Source organism: Typopeltis vanoorti, chromosome 2 (assembly GCF_054136105.1).
Source record: "Typopeltis vanoorti isolate ZY-2024b chromosome 2, IOZ_Tvanoo_1.0, whole genome shotgun sequence".
Classification (NCBI taxonomy): Eukaryota; Metazoa; Arthropoda; class Arachnida; order Uropygi; family Thelyphonidae; genus Typopeltis; species Typopeltis vanoorti.
The window spans coordinates 73,419,577-73,437,199 of NC_143550.1; the positions used below are offsets into that span (position 1 = coordinate 73,419,577).

Genomic DNA, 17,623 nt, shown 5'->3' on the forward strand with positions numbered 1-17,623 from the left:
CTGTCAATATCCTTAAAGTTCTACTGATCTTTTCGAACACCCATTCATTTGCATGCCTTTCACAGTATATGAAATCTTCAACAGCTTTCTGTAACACCACAAATAGCCCATTAGGCTGTTGAAAAAGATATTACTGTTGATAGAGATATCTTCATGGTTCAGGATACCACAGTATAATAGCAGGGCAACAAACTGAATACCGAACTAGACTCATGATGGAGAAATCAACATGCTGCCTTTCGAGAAATCCTACACAGCTAATGACCAACAACTGAAAACTAGAGGCTCAATACCTGGTTATGAATTAACAGTATCAGTTGATCACTTCACCTATGCATTGACAACTTTCATAATTATTGTAAGCTACTAGTGATATTAACAAGCAGTGACAATGATATTTTCTCAATATCTATTCAAGTCTCAGATATTATCACAGTAAATGTGCATATACCAGACACTGTAGAACCATCACTGAGCCTTTCTTCAAATCATTCAAGTCACAGATATTACCACTGCAACTGTGTATAAAACACCAGACACTGTTTTATATATAGCAACACAGTGACCTGTGCAGACTTTAGTAATGATTCTAGTTACAAGAAAAGTTATAGGTTTGAGTTCATAACAGGAGGTTATGAACTTTTTCTAGGTCTTTTTTTTTTATTTACTTGGTTCTTAAGTTAATCAACCTTTTGTGCAGGCAATTAGGGTATTTCCCTCCAGGCACTAGGTTTTCATTAAAAAATAATAAAATAAAGTAAAAAAATAAAATTAAAAAAATATATAAAAAAAAAGCAGCTACAGATCTCACACTATTACAGATAACAATACAAGTTAAGTTTAGTATCACAAGATGGCAGCAAAGATCTGCCATACTTTCACCTCAATGCCTTTAAAATCATTAGGAGTCATGGACTCAGATACTGATGACAGCTAAGAGTGGAGATTGGTTTCCCACTCATTTCCAAAAGTTAATTAAGAGCTCTGCTTATTTCTTTTTTTGGGAAATAAAAAAAAGCATTACAGAATATGCAAGCAAAAGGTTAAAAAAAGAGTAAAAACTTAATGTGCTTTTTGAATAAAAGTGGTACTCTTTAAGAAGAAAACAGTGTGAGAAAGAGGGCTGTTCCAAAGAATAACTACATGAATGCAAAGTACCCATTGAAGTCAATATAAGCTTTATATATTATAGAAATAATATAGATATGAAGCATATATTTTTGATATATTTTATCCACATGGCCCTCTGATGGTAAAAGTGAGCATTCCCCCCTATCACTCTCCTAATATATGATGTAAAAGATAAACTGACATGTTCAACTCAGTGTTAACAGAGCTATACATCTGAGTTGAGCTTCTATACCATAAATTCCAATCATGAACTGAACATCATTGTAAAGTGCTAGCATTCTATTTTTCAATGAAAAAATAAAGTAGAAAAAAATTAAGATTTCAATCAACTTTTATTACAAATGAAACATTTTGTAAAGTTATATCTTTGAAAAAAACAAAGCAAAATTCCATTATGCTGACAAATATTTGAGTAGCATTTAAATTATAATATTTGGAATACAAAGTATCAGGAGGTGTATATTCTGGGTGTGTGGTGCACATCCACAAAATAACAATATAATTGATATTATATTTTTGCATTTATTCCTGTTTGTTTTCTGATTGTCCTATTGTTTCCTGGCTTTGTATGATTCCTAAAATTAAACACAATATAACTAATGCTTCATGAAGAGGACACTTTTCAACACAAACATTGCATCACATCTGCATTAATAGCCTGGATGTGCTATAAGGTGTCCGTATTTGTGACCACACAAACAGACCCCTTTTGAACAGATGTGCAGATGGTGCAGTGGGTCAAATTATTAGCATTTGGTGGTTTTAAACCACCCAGAAGGTGAGGCAGGGTATGCGCCGAGACAACAGCCCCAGAAATCAGTGGTCGTGATTAGTTATTGTATCAACCAATTCAATGAAACACTGTCATTTGTCATGAGCTGCTGTTTTTGTTTTCTGGCTTTCATCTGTTTTTGCGTGTGTGAAGTGTTTCGTGAACTGACGTGTTTAGGACACAGATACTGATTTGATATATATTTGTATAAATAAATTTGATACAAATTTAATATAAATAATTTATAACTATTTTTTTTTGCCTATATTTACAATGGGAAACAGTGTTGATGAGCTACTGACTGTCCTGTTTCTGCCAGAACTTTTGCAGATTATTGTATGATTGTAGCCAAAGGAGGTAAGCCTCGTCCTCATCTTCCAAATTTACTATTATATTTACACCTGTGAGTAATTCAAATATATCAACCAAATACAGCATTCTCCTTCATTATCGTTTTCTAATAGATCTTAAAACAAACACATTGTCTCCCCCATTTTACCAGATTTGGTTGCAATTAAGATTAGTGCTGATAAGCTATGCACTATTAAAACTTTCATACATCGATAAAAATGCAATCATACAGTCAAATTGATGTGAATTTTGTAGTGCAGGTTGTATAAACCATGTGTCAGCATACCCATCTGAAATGGGCATGCAACACAACTACAAAGTATAATAATGAAGAAGAAAGCTTTTGGGAGGTTTTCTGGTTATAAAGCATATTATACTTGACAAAAAATTATATTCTTGTTTTAATTCTTTCTCAAGTATATACAACACAGTTTGTGCATTATGTATCTTCATGAGTCTACTGATGTATAGAAGTTGTTGACTTCACATTAATTGCCCTATTATACAAAGTACACTTCCTTTCAGAGGTGAATACTACTATACATTATAAGGAGGGTAACTAATCACCCTCACGAAAGAACTAAACTGGTTTAGTTCTTTCGTGAGGTGAAAAAGTAAAGGGGTATTTATCATAGGTCTAGATTAGTATAGGGGTGCAAGAAAGTCTGATAGTATTAGAAGAAAAAAAAAGGCAAATGGTTAGTAGGAGAGACAGGAAAAAAGGCCTCAGCTGTTTATATCATCATGCAGCCAAAGGCTATCCTTTCTTTCATTTTTACCAGTTTCGCGCAGATGAACAACCAAAAGACCAACTGAAAGTAAAATACAGAGATGACTAGTACCTGCACAGTTGCTAGGTTTTTCACTAGGTTTTTTGATTGGGTGTGTATGGGGCCATGTTGCACAAAATATTATGAAATATTTAACGATAAATATTTAGCAAACAATCGGAATCTCGAAGTGAATGATCACAACATAGTTCAACTCATAGAAAGTGCCCGTGATACAGATTGTTTGCAAGGCCCACTGTTTCTTCACTAAATTTACAAAGGTCTTCATTTTTTTTTAAAAAACTTCCAAAATTATGCACAAAACCTTTTTGATGTCTTTTTCCATATGCCACTCATACACTGAGAGGTCAGTTCGTCCAAAGCCACAGCAATATTTTTAATGGCATGATAATATTGAATGCTTTGCAGAATTTAGCATGAGGCCTGTTCATTTCCTTCAGTGGTAGAAATGGCTTGTGAAAAAGTTCTCCGCAGATAATAAGCCTTAAACATTGAAAAAACTCCCTGATCCATTGGTTGGATCAATGAAGTAGTGTTTGGAGGGAGAAACATGACCTTGATCTTGGGGTGAAGATCACCGATGTAAGGTAGATGACCTGGAGCATTACCTAGATTTAATAAAATTTTAAATTCTGCATTTTTCTTTCACATAATAGCTTTCCATTTTCCTCATATAACAGTTGATTAAGACATCCTCAAACAATTTTTTGAGTCATCCATGGCTTCTTATTGCTCCGATAATGAACTGGAACAGTATGCTTCTTAATGTTTTTGAAGGCTCGTGGATTCTCACCGTGCCATATCACAAATGTTTTCAGTTTAAATCCAGCCACATTATCCCTTAACAGAATTGTAATATGGTCTTTAGGAACTTTGAAACCAGGCAAAGATTTTAGCTTTTGGTGGATGAATGTCTGCTCGGACATTTTTTTCCAAAGCAAGGAGGTCTCATCCATATTAAATATTTGCTGCGGCAAATAATTTTCCTCCATAATAATTTTATCCAATTTCTCCACAAACTCTTTGGCAGGCTTCTCATTAGCACTTACAGTTTTATCACACATTTTCATAGTATGCAGTGCAAAACTCTGCTTGAATCTCACGAATCAAGGAAGAAGCATTGAATTCGTAGTCATAATCGGGCCCTACTTTCTCCTTCAACATGTTGAAGAGACTTAATGCCTTAGCAGTTATGGTATAGTGCTAAGAGGTATGTGCCTTTTGGTTCATGTCCTCTATCCATGATGCAAGTAGCTTTTCCATATCACCGATAGGACCTTGTCATTGCTTCATTCCTATCGTCGATTTAATGGAAACAGATTCTTTCACAGCCTCTACAATTTTATCCTTATTTTTCAAAATGGTCATCACTGTAGAATGAGACCATCCAAAGTCATGTGCGATTACATTGATGGGCTTACCATCTTCATGTTGCTTTATAACTTGCAACTTCGTTTCAAGATTAATTGGGCATGTAGGGGACCCATGTTGCACAAAATATAGTGAAATATTTAGCGATAAACACACAAATAACCTATTTCTCAAACACAAAATCAACAGAGGAACTGCTGAAGACGTGTCGATTGCTGACTGAACTTACAGCTGAATTTGCTATTGTCACTGATGTATTGTTGCTAAATAGAAACCTTTTTTACTTTACGCTCACTTGCATAATATCTCACTTGTTTGAAAATAAACTCGAAAATGTTATTTATTCCCTTATGGGATCAAGGACGTAAGTCGAGGGATGACTGTATATTGCCATAAAAGAATTTGTTCTGTTGTAAGTTTTAATAAAATGCCGAGCACATTATATAATAGAAATGCAATTTTATTAATACAGACCAGTTTACAATAAAAACATTTATTAAAACCTACCAGTTTCGCCAGCAAACTGTCTGGCTTTTTCAAGGCGTTACGGAGATATGAAAGCTAGTAAATGCAAATTAAAAGGAACATAAAAAACGTTGTAAACCAAATTAGTAGCTAGTTACACGTTTCGCGTGACAGAGATGACTTATTGTTCTTATTCATTATCACGCATGCGTGTTTGTTGTAGACTTGTAATGTGATTACTGGCTAGCTGTAGTTCAGATTGACTGAGAGAGAGGATCAAGTTTTTCCACGAACTGTTTAGAATTGCACCCTGATTTCTGTTGAGGTTTCCGCCGGTTATTAATACTATTGTGGCTTCCTTAAATGCACGATGCCTGTAGTCGTCATCGAGATATGGCATGGAGCTGTTTTGCCAATCTATCGTGTGGTTAGACCTGCAGAAATGATGTGCTAAGCCGGAAGAGATACTTCTGTTGTGGTTTACATCACCAACATGTTCTTTCTGTCTAATTTCTAAACTTCGTGAAGTTTGTCCGATGTAGGAAAGACCACAGGAGCAGGGAATGTAATATACTCCTGGATATTTGTAGAACAGAACTTTATCTTTTGGAGATCCTAAATCTTGTCTGATGTTGGTGGTTGGTTTGAAGACCACTCTGATGTTGTGGGCTCTTGGTATTCTTGCTATTTGATAAGAAATTGACTTGATGAAAGGTATCACTACTGTAGCAATGTGCTGACAGTGGGATTCTTCTTGTCTGGGGTTGTCATTGTATAGATATTTTTTGATGATGTTTTGAGGATATCCATTTTGTGATAATGTGTTGGCTATTAGTGAGAGTTCATTCTGTGTATCCTCCTCTTCTGATATAAACTTTTTGGCTCTATGTTCCAACATGTGGATAATACTCAGTTTGTGTGTCTTGTGATGGTTTGAAGTATAATGAAGATATCTTCCAGTATCTGTGGGTTTTCTGTAAATGGATAATTTGACACTGTTAGGTTGTTTTTTTATGAAGATATCTAAAAAATGCAGTTGGTTGTTGTTTTCTACTTCCAGAGTGAATTTTATCTTGCTATGTATTGAGTTGATTTTATCCACAAACGATTTCAGGTTGTCTAAACTACAGCTGGCCAGTAATCACATTACAAGTCTACAACAAACACGCATGCGTGATAATGAATAAGAACAATAAGTCATCTCTGTCACGCGAAACGTGTAACCATAGCCTACTAGTTTGGTTTACAATGTTTTTTATGTTCCTTTTAATTTGCATTTACTAGCTTTCATATCTCCGTAACGCCTTGAAAAAGCCAGACAGTTTGCTGGCGAAACTGGTAGGTTTTAATAAATGTTTTTATTGTAAACTGGTCTGTATTAATAAAATTATATTTCTATTATAAAACGACCAAAAATGTATAATTTAAACACATTATATAATATCTTTTCCAAATACACAGGGTAAGATGGCAGCTGTAGAATGTATGTTCTACTGTTTCTGATGTGTAGAACATACATTCTACAGCTGGCAACAGTACTTCACATACCTTTTTAATGTGGTAGATTGGACAAGTCTACATCAGTATACACTTCTGGATAAGGGTGATCATAATGCTCTTATGTCAGAGAGAGAGAGAGAGAAAATGATAACAGATAAATTTCAGAATCTCTAATAAATGGGATCATTATTAAAAATAGACATCTATCTTCTTGTTTGTAAAGTTCAATGGCATAGCAAGACTAAGTAAGATGGTTCCATGGAAACTTAATGCTATGATAAAGCAGTTAATCCTATCTATGTAGTTTCAAATGTCGGTCAACTGCAAGTATTATGATTGGTTTGGATGACTTGCAAGAAGAAAAACTGCTGCCTGCAGGTGAGAACAGTCATCTCAACTTCATTTGAAAAGCCCTTATATTCTCCTCATTCTAAGCAGATTCAAACCAAAGAGCATTATCACTACCAACTGAACCCAACAGGCTCTTAACAATATATACATTTAAGAGTATGCATATATAATTAAGGAAACAATATATAAATTTTACAAATGATCTATACCTGTAATCCTGCAACTTTGAAAATGGAGAGGATGGTGAAGATGACAAATGAATATTCTCTGCCTGCCCTGGTCCAGGCTGAAAAAAAAACAAAAAACAAAAAAAAAAGTGTTGATAATTTTAAACACTTTTAACTGTTTAAGTCTAGTAATAGGTCTTTAATGGAATGCAGATCTAATAAAAATATGGTAAGTTACAAAACCATCTCTTTTTAAAGTAGGGGGAAAAGTTAAAGCAATACAGTGATAAATATTAAAATAAAATTCATGCTATTATATAAAAAAAAATGGATTGAATAAGAGCTCCATGCCTTACACAGAGGATAACTTCAATGCCTGCAACATAAAATAATTTACTATGGTCATTCGCTCACATCGCACACTCGATAGGCACAAAGGATCCTAAGTGATATTTAGAAATCACTCATTAGATCTTTTCGGAGGTCAGACTAACTTTTCACCCAACTATCATGCACACATCACATACTTTTATAATGAATAATAACTTACTCATGTCAGTTTCATGCTCTACATAATTTCTGTTTTTAACTTATTGTAACGGTTCCTTCATGTTTCTGTATTTTAGTAATGTTTTATGGTTGATATTAACCTTTTATAGAGAGATGGTAAATCCCGTATTATTCTACAGCCGGGTACGAAACTCAGATCGAAATCCATCGAAGTCCTAGAGCTTCATGCTGAAAAAACTATCGGCGAGCACAAGTGTAAATAATCACTTGGATAGTACAACACCAGGGAAACTCGGATAGTTTTTTCGGCAGGAAACTCTAGGACTTCAATGGATTTCGATCCGATTTTCGTACCTGGCTGTAGAATGATACAGGATTTACCATCTCCCTTGAATAAGATGGAATATCAAGAATGAAATATAAATAAATAGAAATTGTAAAAGATGGTTACACAAAATGTACAGATTTGAAAAGAAAAGGTTAGAAAAATTTAAGGAAAAAAAAACTAACAATCCATGACACGCTAGCACACAGTCATACATTTTAAGAGAGAAAGAGAACAACATCGACTACTTTGCATGAACTTGCATCTCAAAAGAGTGAAAATAACAAGAACACAAGGAGTGCTTTAAACCAAAGGAGGAAGTAGTGAAGAAAACCAATTTAAAGCGATGGTACTTAAGGAGATAAACTGCAGGATATGGGGATGGATTGGTGACATGGATAGGAGGGTGGTTGATGGAGAGAAATCAGAGAAGAGTTTATTCATGAGTAGTGTCAAAAAGGCAGCTGGTGACTAGTGGTGTGCTGCAGGGTTCTGTTCTTGAACCACTACTATTTAATTTGTTCATCAACGATACAAGAAAGGATCTGAGAGGAACTGTCCATTTCAGTGATGTCCAGCAATGGTGGCAACACTGTGCAGACATAATCAGGAAATGTATCAGGCAAGATAAGAGAAAACAAGAAAAACTGGTAGTGGGAAGAAAATGTACAAACAGCGATACAAAGGAAGAAAGCAGCAAAGAAAGTTTGGGGATGCCTCCGCGAGGAATGAAGATCATGAACTCGACAGAGAAAAGAAGAAAGAAGCAAGAAAAGCAGTGGCACAAGCAAAACAAAGGTATATAAAAATTTGTATGATGAATTAAAAATGCTGAAGGTCAGAAGAAGGTTTACAAGTTGGCTAAATATCAGAGTACAGCAATGAATGACATCTCCAAATTGAAGCAGATGGAATTATAATCAGAAAATTAGAAGGTATTCAAGATCAGGTGGAAGGAATATTTTGAGAAGTTGATGAATGAGGAAAAGGGGAGGCTGTGTGAGGAAGAGGGACTATCACATGAAGGAATGACTAGGGAAATTAACAGAGGGGAAGTGTAAGAGCAATGGCCAAATGAAGAACGGAAAGGCTGTTGGACCAGATGAAATTATTATTATTATTATTCAGGCCTCCATGGAGTCGAAAGACTCATCGTGGTAGGTCCTTCCTAAGACCATAAAGTCTGTTAAGACTCATCGAGGGGAGATCCCCCCCTAAGAAACACAAAGTCTATCATACCACTCCTTAAACTCATTGACCGTTCTCGCTCTCACCACTCCATCAGGCAATGCATTCCACGGTTCAACCACCCTCCACGCAAAGAAACCACTCCTCACCCTCTTGCTCACAGTTTCCTTTCGTAACTTCCAGGGATGGCCTCTTGTCATCACTCCTTCCCGCTGTTCAACCAAGCGAAAGAACTCCTCAGTGTCAATCCTCTAACCACCTCTCAACAGTTTAAAAGTCTCAATCATATCACCTCTCCTTCTTCTATCCACCAAACTCTGCAGTCCACATTCCCTCAGCCGATCTTCGTAGCTATCCTTGTACAGTCCTGAAACCATCTTTGTCATCCGTCTTTGTATCTTTTCCACAGTTAATTTATCCTCTTCAAATCCTGGGGACCAAATCTGAGAACAATAGTCTAAGTGTGGTCTGATCAGAGACTTATACAACGGAATGATAACCCTCTTATCTCTGCAGGTCAGTGTCCTTCTCATAATTGCAGCAATCCTCTGTGTTACCTTCACCACCTTTGCAATATGTCCCCTAAACTTCAGGTTTCTATCAACCATCAACCCCAGATCTCTTGTCTCCTCTACTTCCTCCAGCATAACTCCTCCCATACAGTATGCTGCATCCCATCGATGTTTCCCAAACCTCAAGACCTTACATTTTGCTGCATTAAACTGGCACCCCCATTCATTTGCCCATCTATCTAGCTTATTCAAATCCTTTTACAGGGCTACCACATCTGCACTATTATTAATAATCCTTCTAAGCTTCGCATCATCCGCAAACAACTGAATATCCCCTTGCAATCCACTGGCAATGTCATTGATATAAAGGTTAAACAATATAGGTCCTAGTACTGAGCCCTGTGGGACTCCACTTGTAACCTTCTGTCTCCTTGAAACTGCTCCACCATACACAACTCTCTGATACCTATCAGAGAGCCAATCCTGAATCCAGTTGACCAATCTGACATATATCAGCTTATCATGTGGCACCCTGTCAAATGCCTTTGCTAAGTATAAGAAAATTGCAGTATATGCCTTTCCCTTATCTAATGTTCTTGTAACTTTATTATAAAAGGTTAGCATATTGCTAAAACAAGAGCACCCTTTCACAAATCCATGTTGACTCTCACAGATAACATTACCCTCATCTGCCCAATGTTGTATATGGTCCCTCACTACTTTCTCCAAGATCTTAACAACTACTGATGACACACAGACTGGCCTATAATTAGACACTTCCAGTCTGTTACCACCCTTATGCAATGGCACTATCTTACCTTCCTTCCATTCCCTGGGCACCTTTGCCGAAGCCAGACTTTCATTGAAAAGCCAGGTTAAAGGCACTGTCAGTTCCTTGGCACATTCTCTCAAAACTCATGGTGAAATACCATCCAGTCCCAAAGCTTTACTGACATTCAGAGTACTCAGTATCTGAAACACACTCTCCTCCTGTACCTCTAAACCTCGAACCAGCCCTATCCATTAAAACTGACTCCTCTAGGATGAAATACTCCAATAAAGTGTTCATTGAACAATTCCACCATGTCCTCTGCTCTGCATCAGTCACTCTATTCCCATTTTTATCCCACAATATCATTCTTCCACAGTCATTTCTCCTCCTACTGGCCACATAGCTAAAAAATTCCCTAGGATTTTCTTTGGATCTTAGGGCCAACCACCTCTCATATTTCAGTTTCGCTTTCCGTACCACACTAGTCACTCTTCTGGCCTGTGTCTTATATTCTTCATGCATCCTCTCTTCACCTGTCTCCTTATATCTCTTCCATAGCCTCTTTTTCGCATGCAATTCCTGTTTAATATTGTTTGTCATCCACTTTACTCCAAATTGTGTCCTCTTCTTCACTCATGGTATACAACTTACCATTGCTGCTAACAAATATTCTTTCACAATTTCCCACGCACTAATGATATCCCGGCCTTCCAATTCCTCCCTCCATGAAACTTCCCGAAGTTGAAATACCGGTGAAATATATAAGGGAACAGGGGGATATACAGGACTGTATTAATTATAAAGTAATTAAACTTATGACTCATACAAAGAAGTTATTTGAAAGAATCATAGATGGAAGGCTGAGAGAAGTTAATATTGCAAAAGAACAGTTTGGTTTTATGCCTCAAAGAGGAATATGGATGTGGTATTTATTCTGAGGCAGATCATTGAAAAATACATGGGAGGACAAAGGCCACTACATGTCGTTTTTATAGATTTAGAGAAGGCATATGACAGTACCTAGAAAAGAGATATAGAGAGGTTTAAGAGAAAAGAAAATACCAGAAGAATATGTTAGATTGATACAGGAAATATACAGAAATGTGCAAACAACAGTTAGGAGCTGTCTGGGAATAGCAGAGAGTTTTTGAGGTAACAGCTGGTTTACATGAGGGATCAGAACCCAGTCCTTTGCTCTTTAATGTAGTAATAGATACTCTGACAGAGAAAGTCAGAGAGAACCTTGGAGTATGCTATATGCAGACAATATTGTGCTGTGCATGGAAACAAGAGAGGAAGTGGAACAAAAGCTCATAAGATTGAACAGAGTATTAGAAGAAAGAGGACTGAGAGTTAGCAGAAGAAACACTGAATATCTGGTGTGTGTGTGTGTGGTCAAAACATCGACACTAAAGAAGATGTGCTAAATGGAAAGGTCATCAAGAAAGTAGATAAATTCAAATATCTGGGTTCAGTAGTGAATAGTAAAGGTGAAGTGGAAAGGGAAGTCAATAACAGAATTCAGGCAGGATGGAAGAATTGGAAAGAAATGTCTGGAATTTTATGTGATAGAAAAGTTCCAGTGAAACTGAAAGGAAAAATATACAGAACGGTAGTAAGATCTAAAATGTTATACAGATTGGAGACACTGCCAAAGAAGTAGTCCAATGAAAGCAAGATTGGTCCTACAGAAATGAGGATGCTTCGATGGTTGTGTGGAGTAATAAGGAAAGACCAGGTAAGGAATGAACACATCAGAGGTACTGTAAAGGTGACTGAAATTATAAACAAAATACAAGAAGCATGATTAAGATGGTATAGACATGTAATGAGGCAAAATGAAAAATATAATGGACAAAGTATCATGATGATGGAAATACAAAGGAGGAAGTTCAAAGAAGAGGTGGAAAGATAATGTAGAGGAAGATTTGAAGGAGAAAAAACCTGGACAAAGATGCAGTCTACAATAGAAACCAGTGGAGTAGACGCATCAGAAAGAAACAGGAATCACATATAGAAATGAGAGCAGCTGAAGAAGAAAGAGTCAATACAAAATTTCATTAAATTAAGTATAGTGAGAGAAAAATTATCATTTCAAATTACTTCACATAACAGAGTCCAGTCATGGTGTGTGTGTTTGGGGGGGGGGTCTATCATTCGGTCTTCAATGTGAAAACTTGTTCAATAAATCCTGAACAATTTCTGCAATGCAGCATGCACGCACACACATATATGGCCAAATACACATCATGATATTAGCTAGAATTCTACAGATAGTAGAGTATAAAAATGTTCCAGGTTGAATTTTAAATTATTGGTATTTCTATCTTTCTACAAGCTATAATAATGGCTGTAACAAATTATGGTATAATATTTCACAGTTTCTGAAGCTTCAACCTGTTCTCAGTTTATGCAATACACATGCACACAAAATATTATTTAAGTTATCACTAATAGTGGTCTAAATGAAACCAAAATTCAGATTACTTCACAAATGTAAATGATTCTAAATATCAATTTCATTTAGCCATAATAAATTTAGTTTAATCCTTTATCCAAGTGTGAGCAAACAAAGGTTGCACCTGAAAGTATCTTCAGGACTAGGGTAAGGTGGTACAACACCAGAGCACTCCTTGCAAAGGTGGAGCAAGATACCAACATGCCTTACTCAGTATCTCCCATAATGCAAAACACATCTCCTTGCAGATATGTCTAATATTATGCATTAGGGGTAGGGCCACAACCCAGACTAGTTTCGACCTTTATTGAGGTCTCTTCAGTGGGAGCCAGGCCCAAGTGGAGATACCAGGCAGAAGCATTAGCAGGTCATCTCTACCTATAGGAGTTGTCAAATGGTGTGCCACCCTTTTTTAATAAATTACTCTGGATTTAGAGAAAGATGTTGAAAGTTTATTTTTCACTTGGTTAGAGTATAATAAATTTAGTTTAATCCTTTATCCAAGTGTGAGCAAAAAAAAAAAAAAAAAAATTGATTTAGCCATGTGGAATGCTAGCATATCAATTCATTTTGGCAATAAAAATGATTTAATCAAAACCAAAATTGAAACATGTGAACTTATGTGAAATATGTGAATTCGCTTCAATCAGGGAAGTGTTATTGAAATAATAATTTTGATATGCATTCTTCCCACTGCACACCAGCAACTGGTCAAATTGAAATGAGAACTGAAATGGTTTAACAAATATTGGTCAAGTTCAAAATTACCATAATATGAAAATAGATGGATAAAATAAATTTAACAGGTGTTTATGCATGTCTGAAAAAGACATTTAATAATATATAGTAAACACCCATTTAATGATGGAATGATCATCAATGGAAAATTGCTTGTATTTCAAAGTGTACTAAGCAGCAAGATCACCATTCTCTGATACTACTTTTTTGATATCTATAAGTCACATACTAACACTAACTGCTCATAATAAGGATTTTGTAACTAGAATCAAAACAACGGATTTAAGTCAGATGGTCACATGCTAGTAATAACAATGCTAATAGCTGTTCATAACAAAAATTTTGTAAGTAGGATCAAAGCAATGGATTCAATGTATTTAAGAGCATAAATTATAAAATGAACGTTATTTTTCCCAATAGTATATCACAAAAATTGCCAATTAGAAAAACAAATTATATTTCACAAAATGAATATAAAAGCCAAAATCTAAGTGCACTAGGTATCTGCTTAATGTAATTAATGGCCAAAGTTAAAAGCATTGTAATAATTTCTGCCAACACATCTTTTTTTGCCATCCTGTTTCCCTTTCCTAATTTTTCTTAACCTCTTCTCAAGAATGCCTGCATAAACCTTATATGGAATATTTAATAGGCAAATTCTCAGATTCAATTTCTCTTTTTATAGACTTTGCAAAAAATTTTTAAAAGTAATTATCCTACACAGTCAGAATATCCTTATCTCTATCTGCAGTAATTTTTAGACCATTTCTCCTCCATTTCTTAGTTTTTTTGTTGTTGTTTTTCCCCCCCATAGCCCTTAGAACATTTTGCTACATTGATCTTCTACATTCTTCCTCTTCCCATTTTAGTTATTCAGAGAAGATACTGGTGTTCTCTGTATTCTCTAAGGCATATGCCAAATCGCTTATCAAGAACTTCATTATGATTTTTTCATTAGCAAAAAATCTACCTTTCAATTCCTGAGTCCACTATAAAGATCTGATAGCTATCTTTGCATACCTCTTTCCCAAAGAAAAACAAATCTAAAGAAAGAACTGACTGGAATCAATATATCTTTATTTCAGATTTTGCTTAGGTCTGTAAGAGTTGGTTCTTGTTTACAAATGATTCCACTTTCTGTAGGCTGCAAATATACATATAATCTTTGTATATTTGAAGTCCTACAAGCTCACCTCTGAAATATATTTTCTCTTAATGGCAATCATTTCCCATTTCAAATACCTTGTAACCTCCTGCATCTAGAACCAATCTAGAACCAATATCCATCTATAATAATATAATTTCATGACTTCCATATGAATTTATAGACACTGGAATATAGTTTGAGTAACAGTTTTAGTCATTTCTCTAAATTTTCCCCAAAACATTTTCTATATGGTCAGAATTCATGCCCAACTCTAATGTTTAGTCATTAATATCATAGAGGCCCCTCCAGGGAGTTGAGGGCTCAAGGAGGAAGAATCTCTATCATATCATGCAATGCCTAAATACCTATCATATCATACAATGCCTAAATATCTATCATATCATGCAATGCCTAAATATCTATCATATCATGCAATGCCTAAATATCTATCGATGAAGACATTCAACTGAAGTTGCCCTCAACATCCACTTGCAGCCTATTCCATACACTCACTACATACCATGAAAAGAACATGGATTTGCACGTGCTTTTTAACCAAAACCTTACTCAGTTAATAGAAGTTTAAAAGGATCTGCATACTCTACCTTAAAGGGACTACTGAACAAATAGCAAGGGCTCTCTGCAAATATAATCTGTATGCCACCTTCAAACCACCCTGGAAAGCACACAAACAAAGTGCTAATCTTCAGGTTCGTAAACTTCTCCCATTTCTCTAAAAAAGGCCATCATGTAGAAGAAGTAATAAAAGAATATCTGTAACAAATATAAAACTAGGATTTTGTATCTATTCTACAAGAAAAAAAATTTTCATTTCTTGAACTGATAAGTTTCTTCCATTGTCCAAGATAAGATCTAAGAGTTCAGATTATTGTTAACAAATTCATATTTCAGATAACCTATTTAGAACACCAAACTCTGGATGAGTGGAGAAGGGGACTCACAGTATCCATCTATAAAAAATGGAAAGAAAATGTGAGAAACGATGGAATTTTCTACCGTGTAGCATTTTTTCGTTTGTTTATGTACATTTCACCCACAAAAAGCTGTAAACCTATAGTACATTAGTTTTGAATATGGGCTAAGAGTTTGGTAATCTGGCAGAGTGCTCTAGAGACTAAACTTTACATTTTCATACCAAGCCTCTAATAAGCATGGTTGTGAGATTTGAGCCAAGAGTTCATTGGATGGCAAACAAGTTTGCCATCCCCTTGACCAATCAGAACCAGCAAATAAAGGTACGCTTTATGCAAGTATATTTGAAAAGAGACTAAAAACGTGGAAGAGACAAGTAATCAAGAAATTGTAGAAATATAACAAAGATCTGGTTTTATTGATCTGGGAAAGGGATATGATAAGGTGCCAAAATAAAAATCTCTTCAAAACATTACAATTATATGGACACATTATATAGCAGAGAAATATATCACCTATATTTAAGCTGTAAGCAAGCATTTAGAAATGAAGGATGTATAGGAAGATAGTTTGAAGTAAAATCAGTTATGACATAAATGTGTAAGCAATCTAGTGTTCACCTGTTCATCTATATGGATTGCATTAGGAAGGAAAGTAGCACTGAACCTGATATCCAAACTGGAGATGTTAAACTCAGCTATACACTCTATGAAAATGGTGTTTAAATAAATCCACTAATGACTTCAAGAATCTTTAATTAAAGCTAATAACCACAAAGACATTTGGTGAAAATCAGCAATGAAAGAATAAACTGCAAAATAGATGAGAAGAAAGAAACATAAAACATAAATCTAAAGAACAAGCAAAACAAAACATCAGATTTAAACAGGAAGCAAAATACTTCAGATATTAGGCTATTTCAATTATTGTGTAAAGATAGCAAACTAAACTGAGAAACAGATATAAAATAAGCAAAGACAGTAACTTGGTGGGAAGCCAGGTGAATAACTTTAAATCAGAGAAAAATGAGCCAAAAACTCTTAGAAACTAACTGTAATTTAACTATAGAACACATATGCCAAAGTAAATAACTTTTTTATTATGTAAATACTTCATCTTATGTATCATAAGACATCATTGGTACAACTATCAAACAGCAAAAGGAATTGGATTCAAAAAAACAGTAGTGTGCATGCTTAAATTGGAATCCCTCTACATATACAGTCATGTGTTCATGGATTAAAACTTTTGGGCTGAAATTAAAATTAATTAAATTAAATTAAAATATAGCAGATAATTATTTAATACAATTAAGGACAACAATTTCCCAAACTTTTGGAATAGTGAGACAGTCATTCCGATTAAGATTAGGTCTATGAAGTAAGGCTTCAGCACTTTCTTTATATAAATATTCTCTATGCAGTAGCTTAGCATTTTGCCACCGGATCCGTGGTTAGCATTTTCAATTCCATGTTGTGCAAGGCCAGATTTTTGAGGTGTGATAAGCAGGTGTGGTTTTGATGTTCCAAGATACGTTATTTATAGATCTTCCTGTTTGTCCAAAGTAAGACAAGTTACACAAACATGGTAATTTGTACAGCAGTTGAACTTGGGTCAATCTTGATATTTTATATGTGGGACTGCCTATAAAACCCACAATAAGTCTAAGTAATTTTTGGTGAACCATATATTTTAGGAGGTCTTGCATGGTATTATTATTATTCAAGCCTCCATGGAGTCAAGAGACTCATCATAGGAGGGTCTTCCAAGGAAACACAAAGTCTATCACACTACTCCTTGAACTCATTGACAGTACTTGCTTTAACCACTCTCTCAGACAATGCATTCCATGGTTACACAAACATGGTACTTTGTAGATGCCAGATAGCATCATTGGTGAGAGTTAGTCTTTTGGAGAAGGTAGCAAGTTGTGAATTTGGTTGATGGGTTTGTAAGTAGCAATGAGTTTTCATAATTTTTGCCAAAAGTTCAGAGATGCCTTTATTATATAGTATAGGAGGACTGTGAACTTCTTGTCTGGGTTGATTTGTAGGAGAGACGTTAATTATTTTTTGGGTTGTTATTGGATTATATCCATTTAGTAAGGATGTTTCTTTGATAATTTCCAATTCATGTTTTAG

At 35.3% G+C, this 17,623-nt stretch overlaps 1 protein-coding gene across 2 annotated transcripts in view; it reads right to left on the reverse strand.

The window, feature by feature from the left end:
* Positions 1-17,623, reverse strand: part of LOC150109178 (vacuolar protein sorting-associated protein 37A-like) — a 243,999-nt gene that overhangs the window by 80,212 nt on the left and 146,164 nt on the right. For both annotated transcript variants that reach the window (XM_090405937.1, XM_090405946.1), the window contains exon 6: positions 6,942-7,018. In XM_090405937.1, coding sequence (XP_090262063.1) covers positions 6,942-7,018 — 77 coding nt within the window. The remainder of the gene's footprint in view (positions 1-6,941; positions 7,019-17,623) is intronic.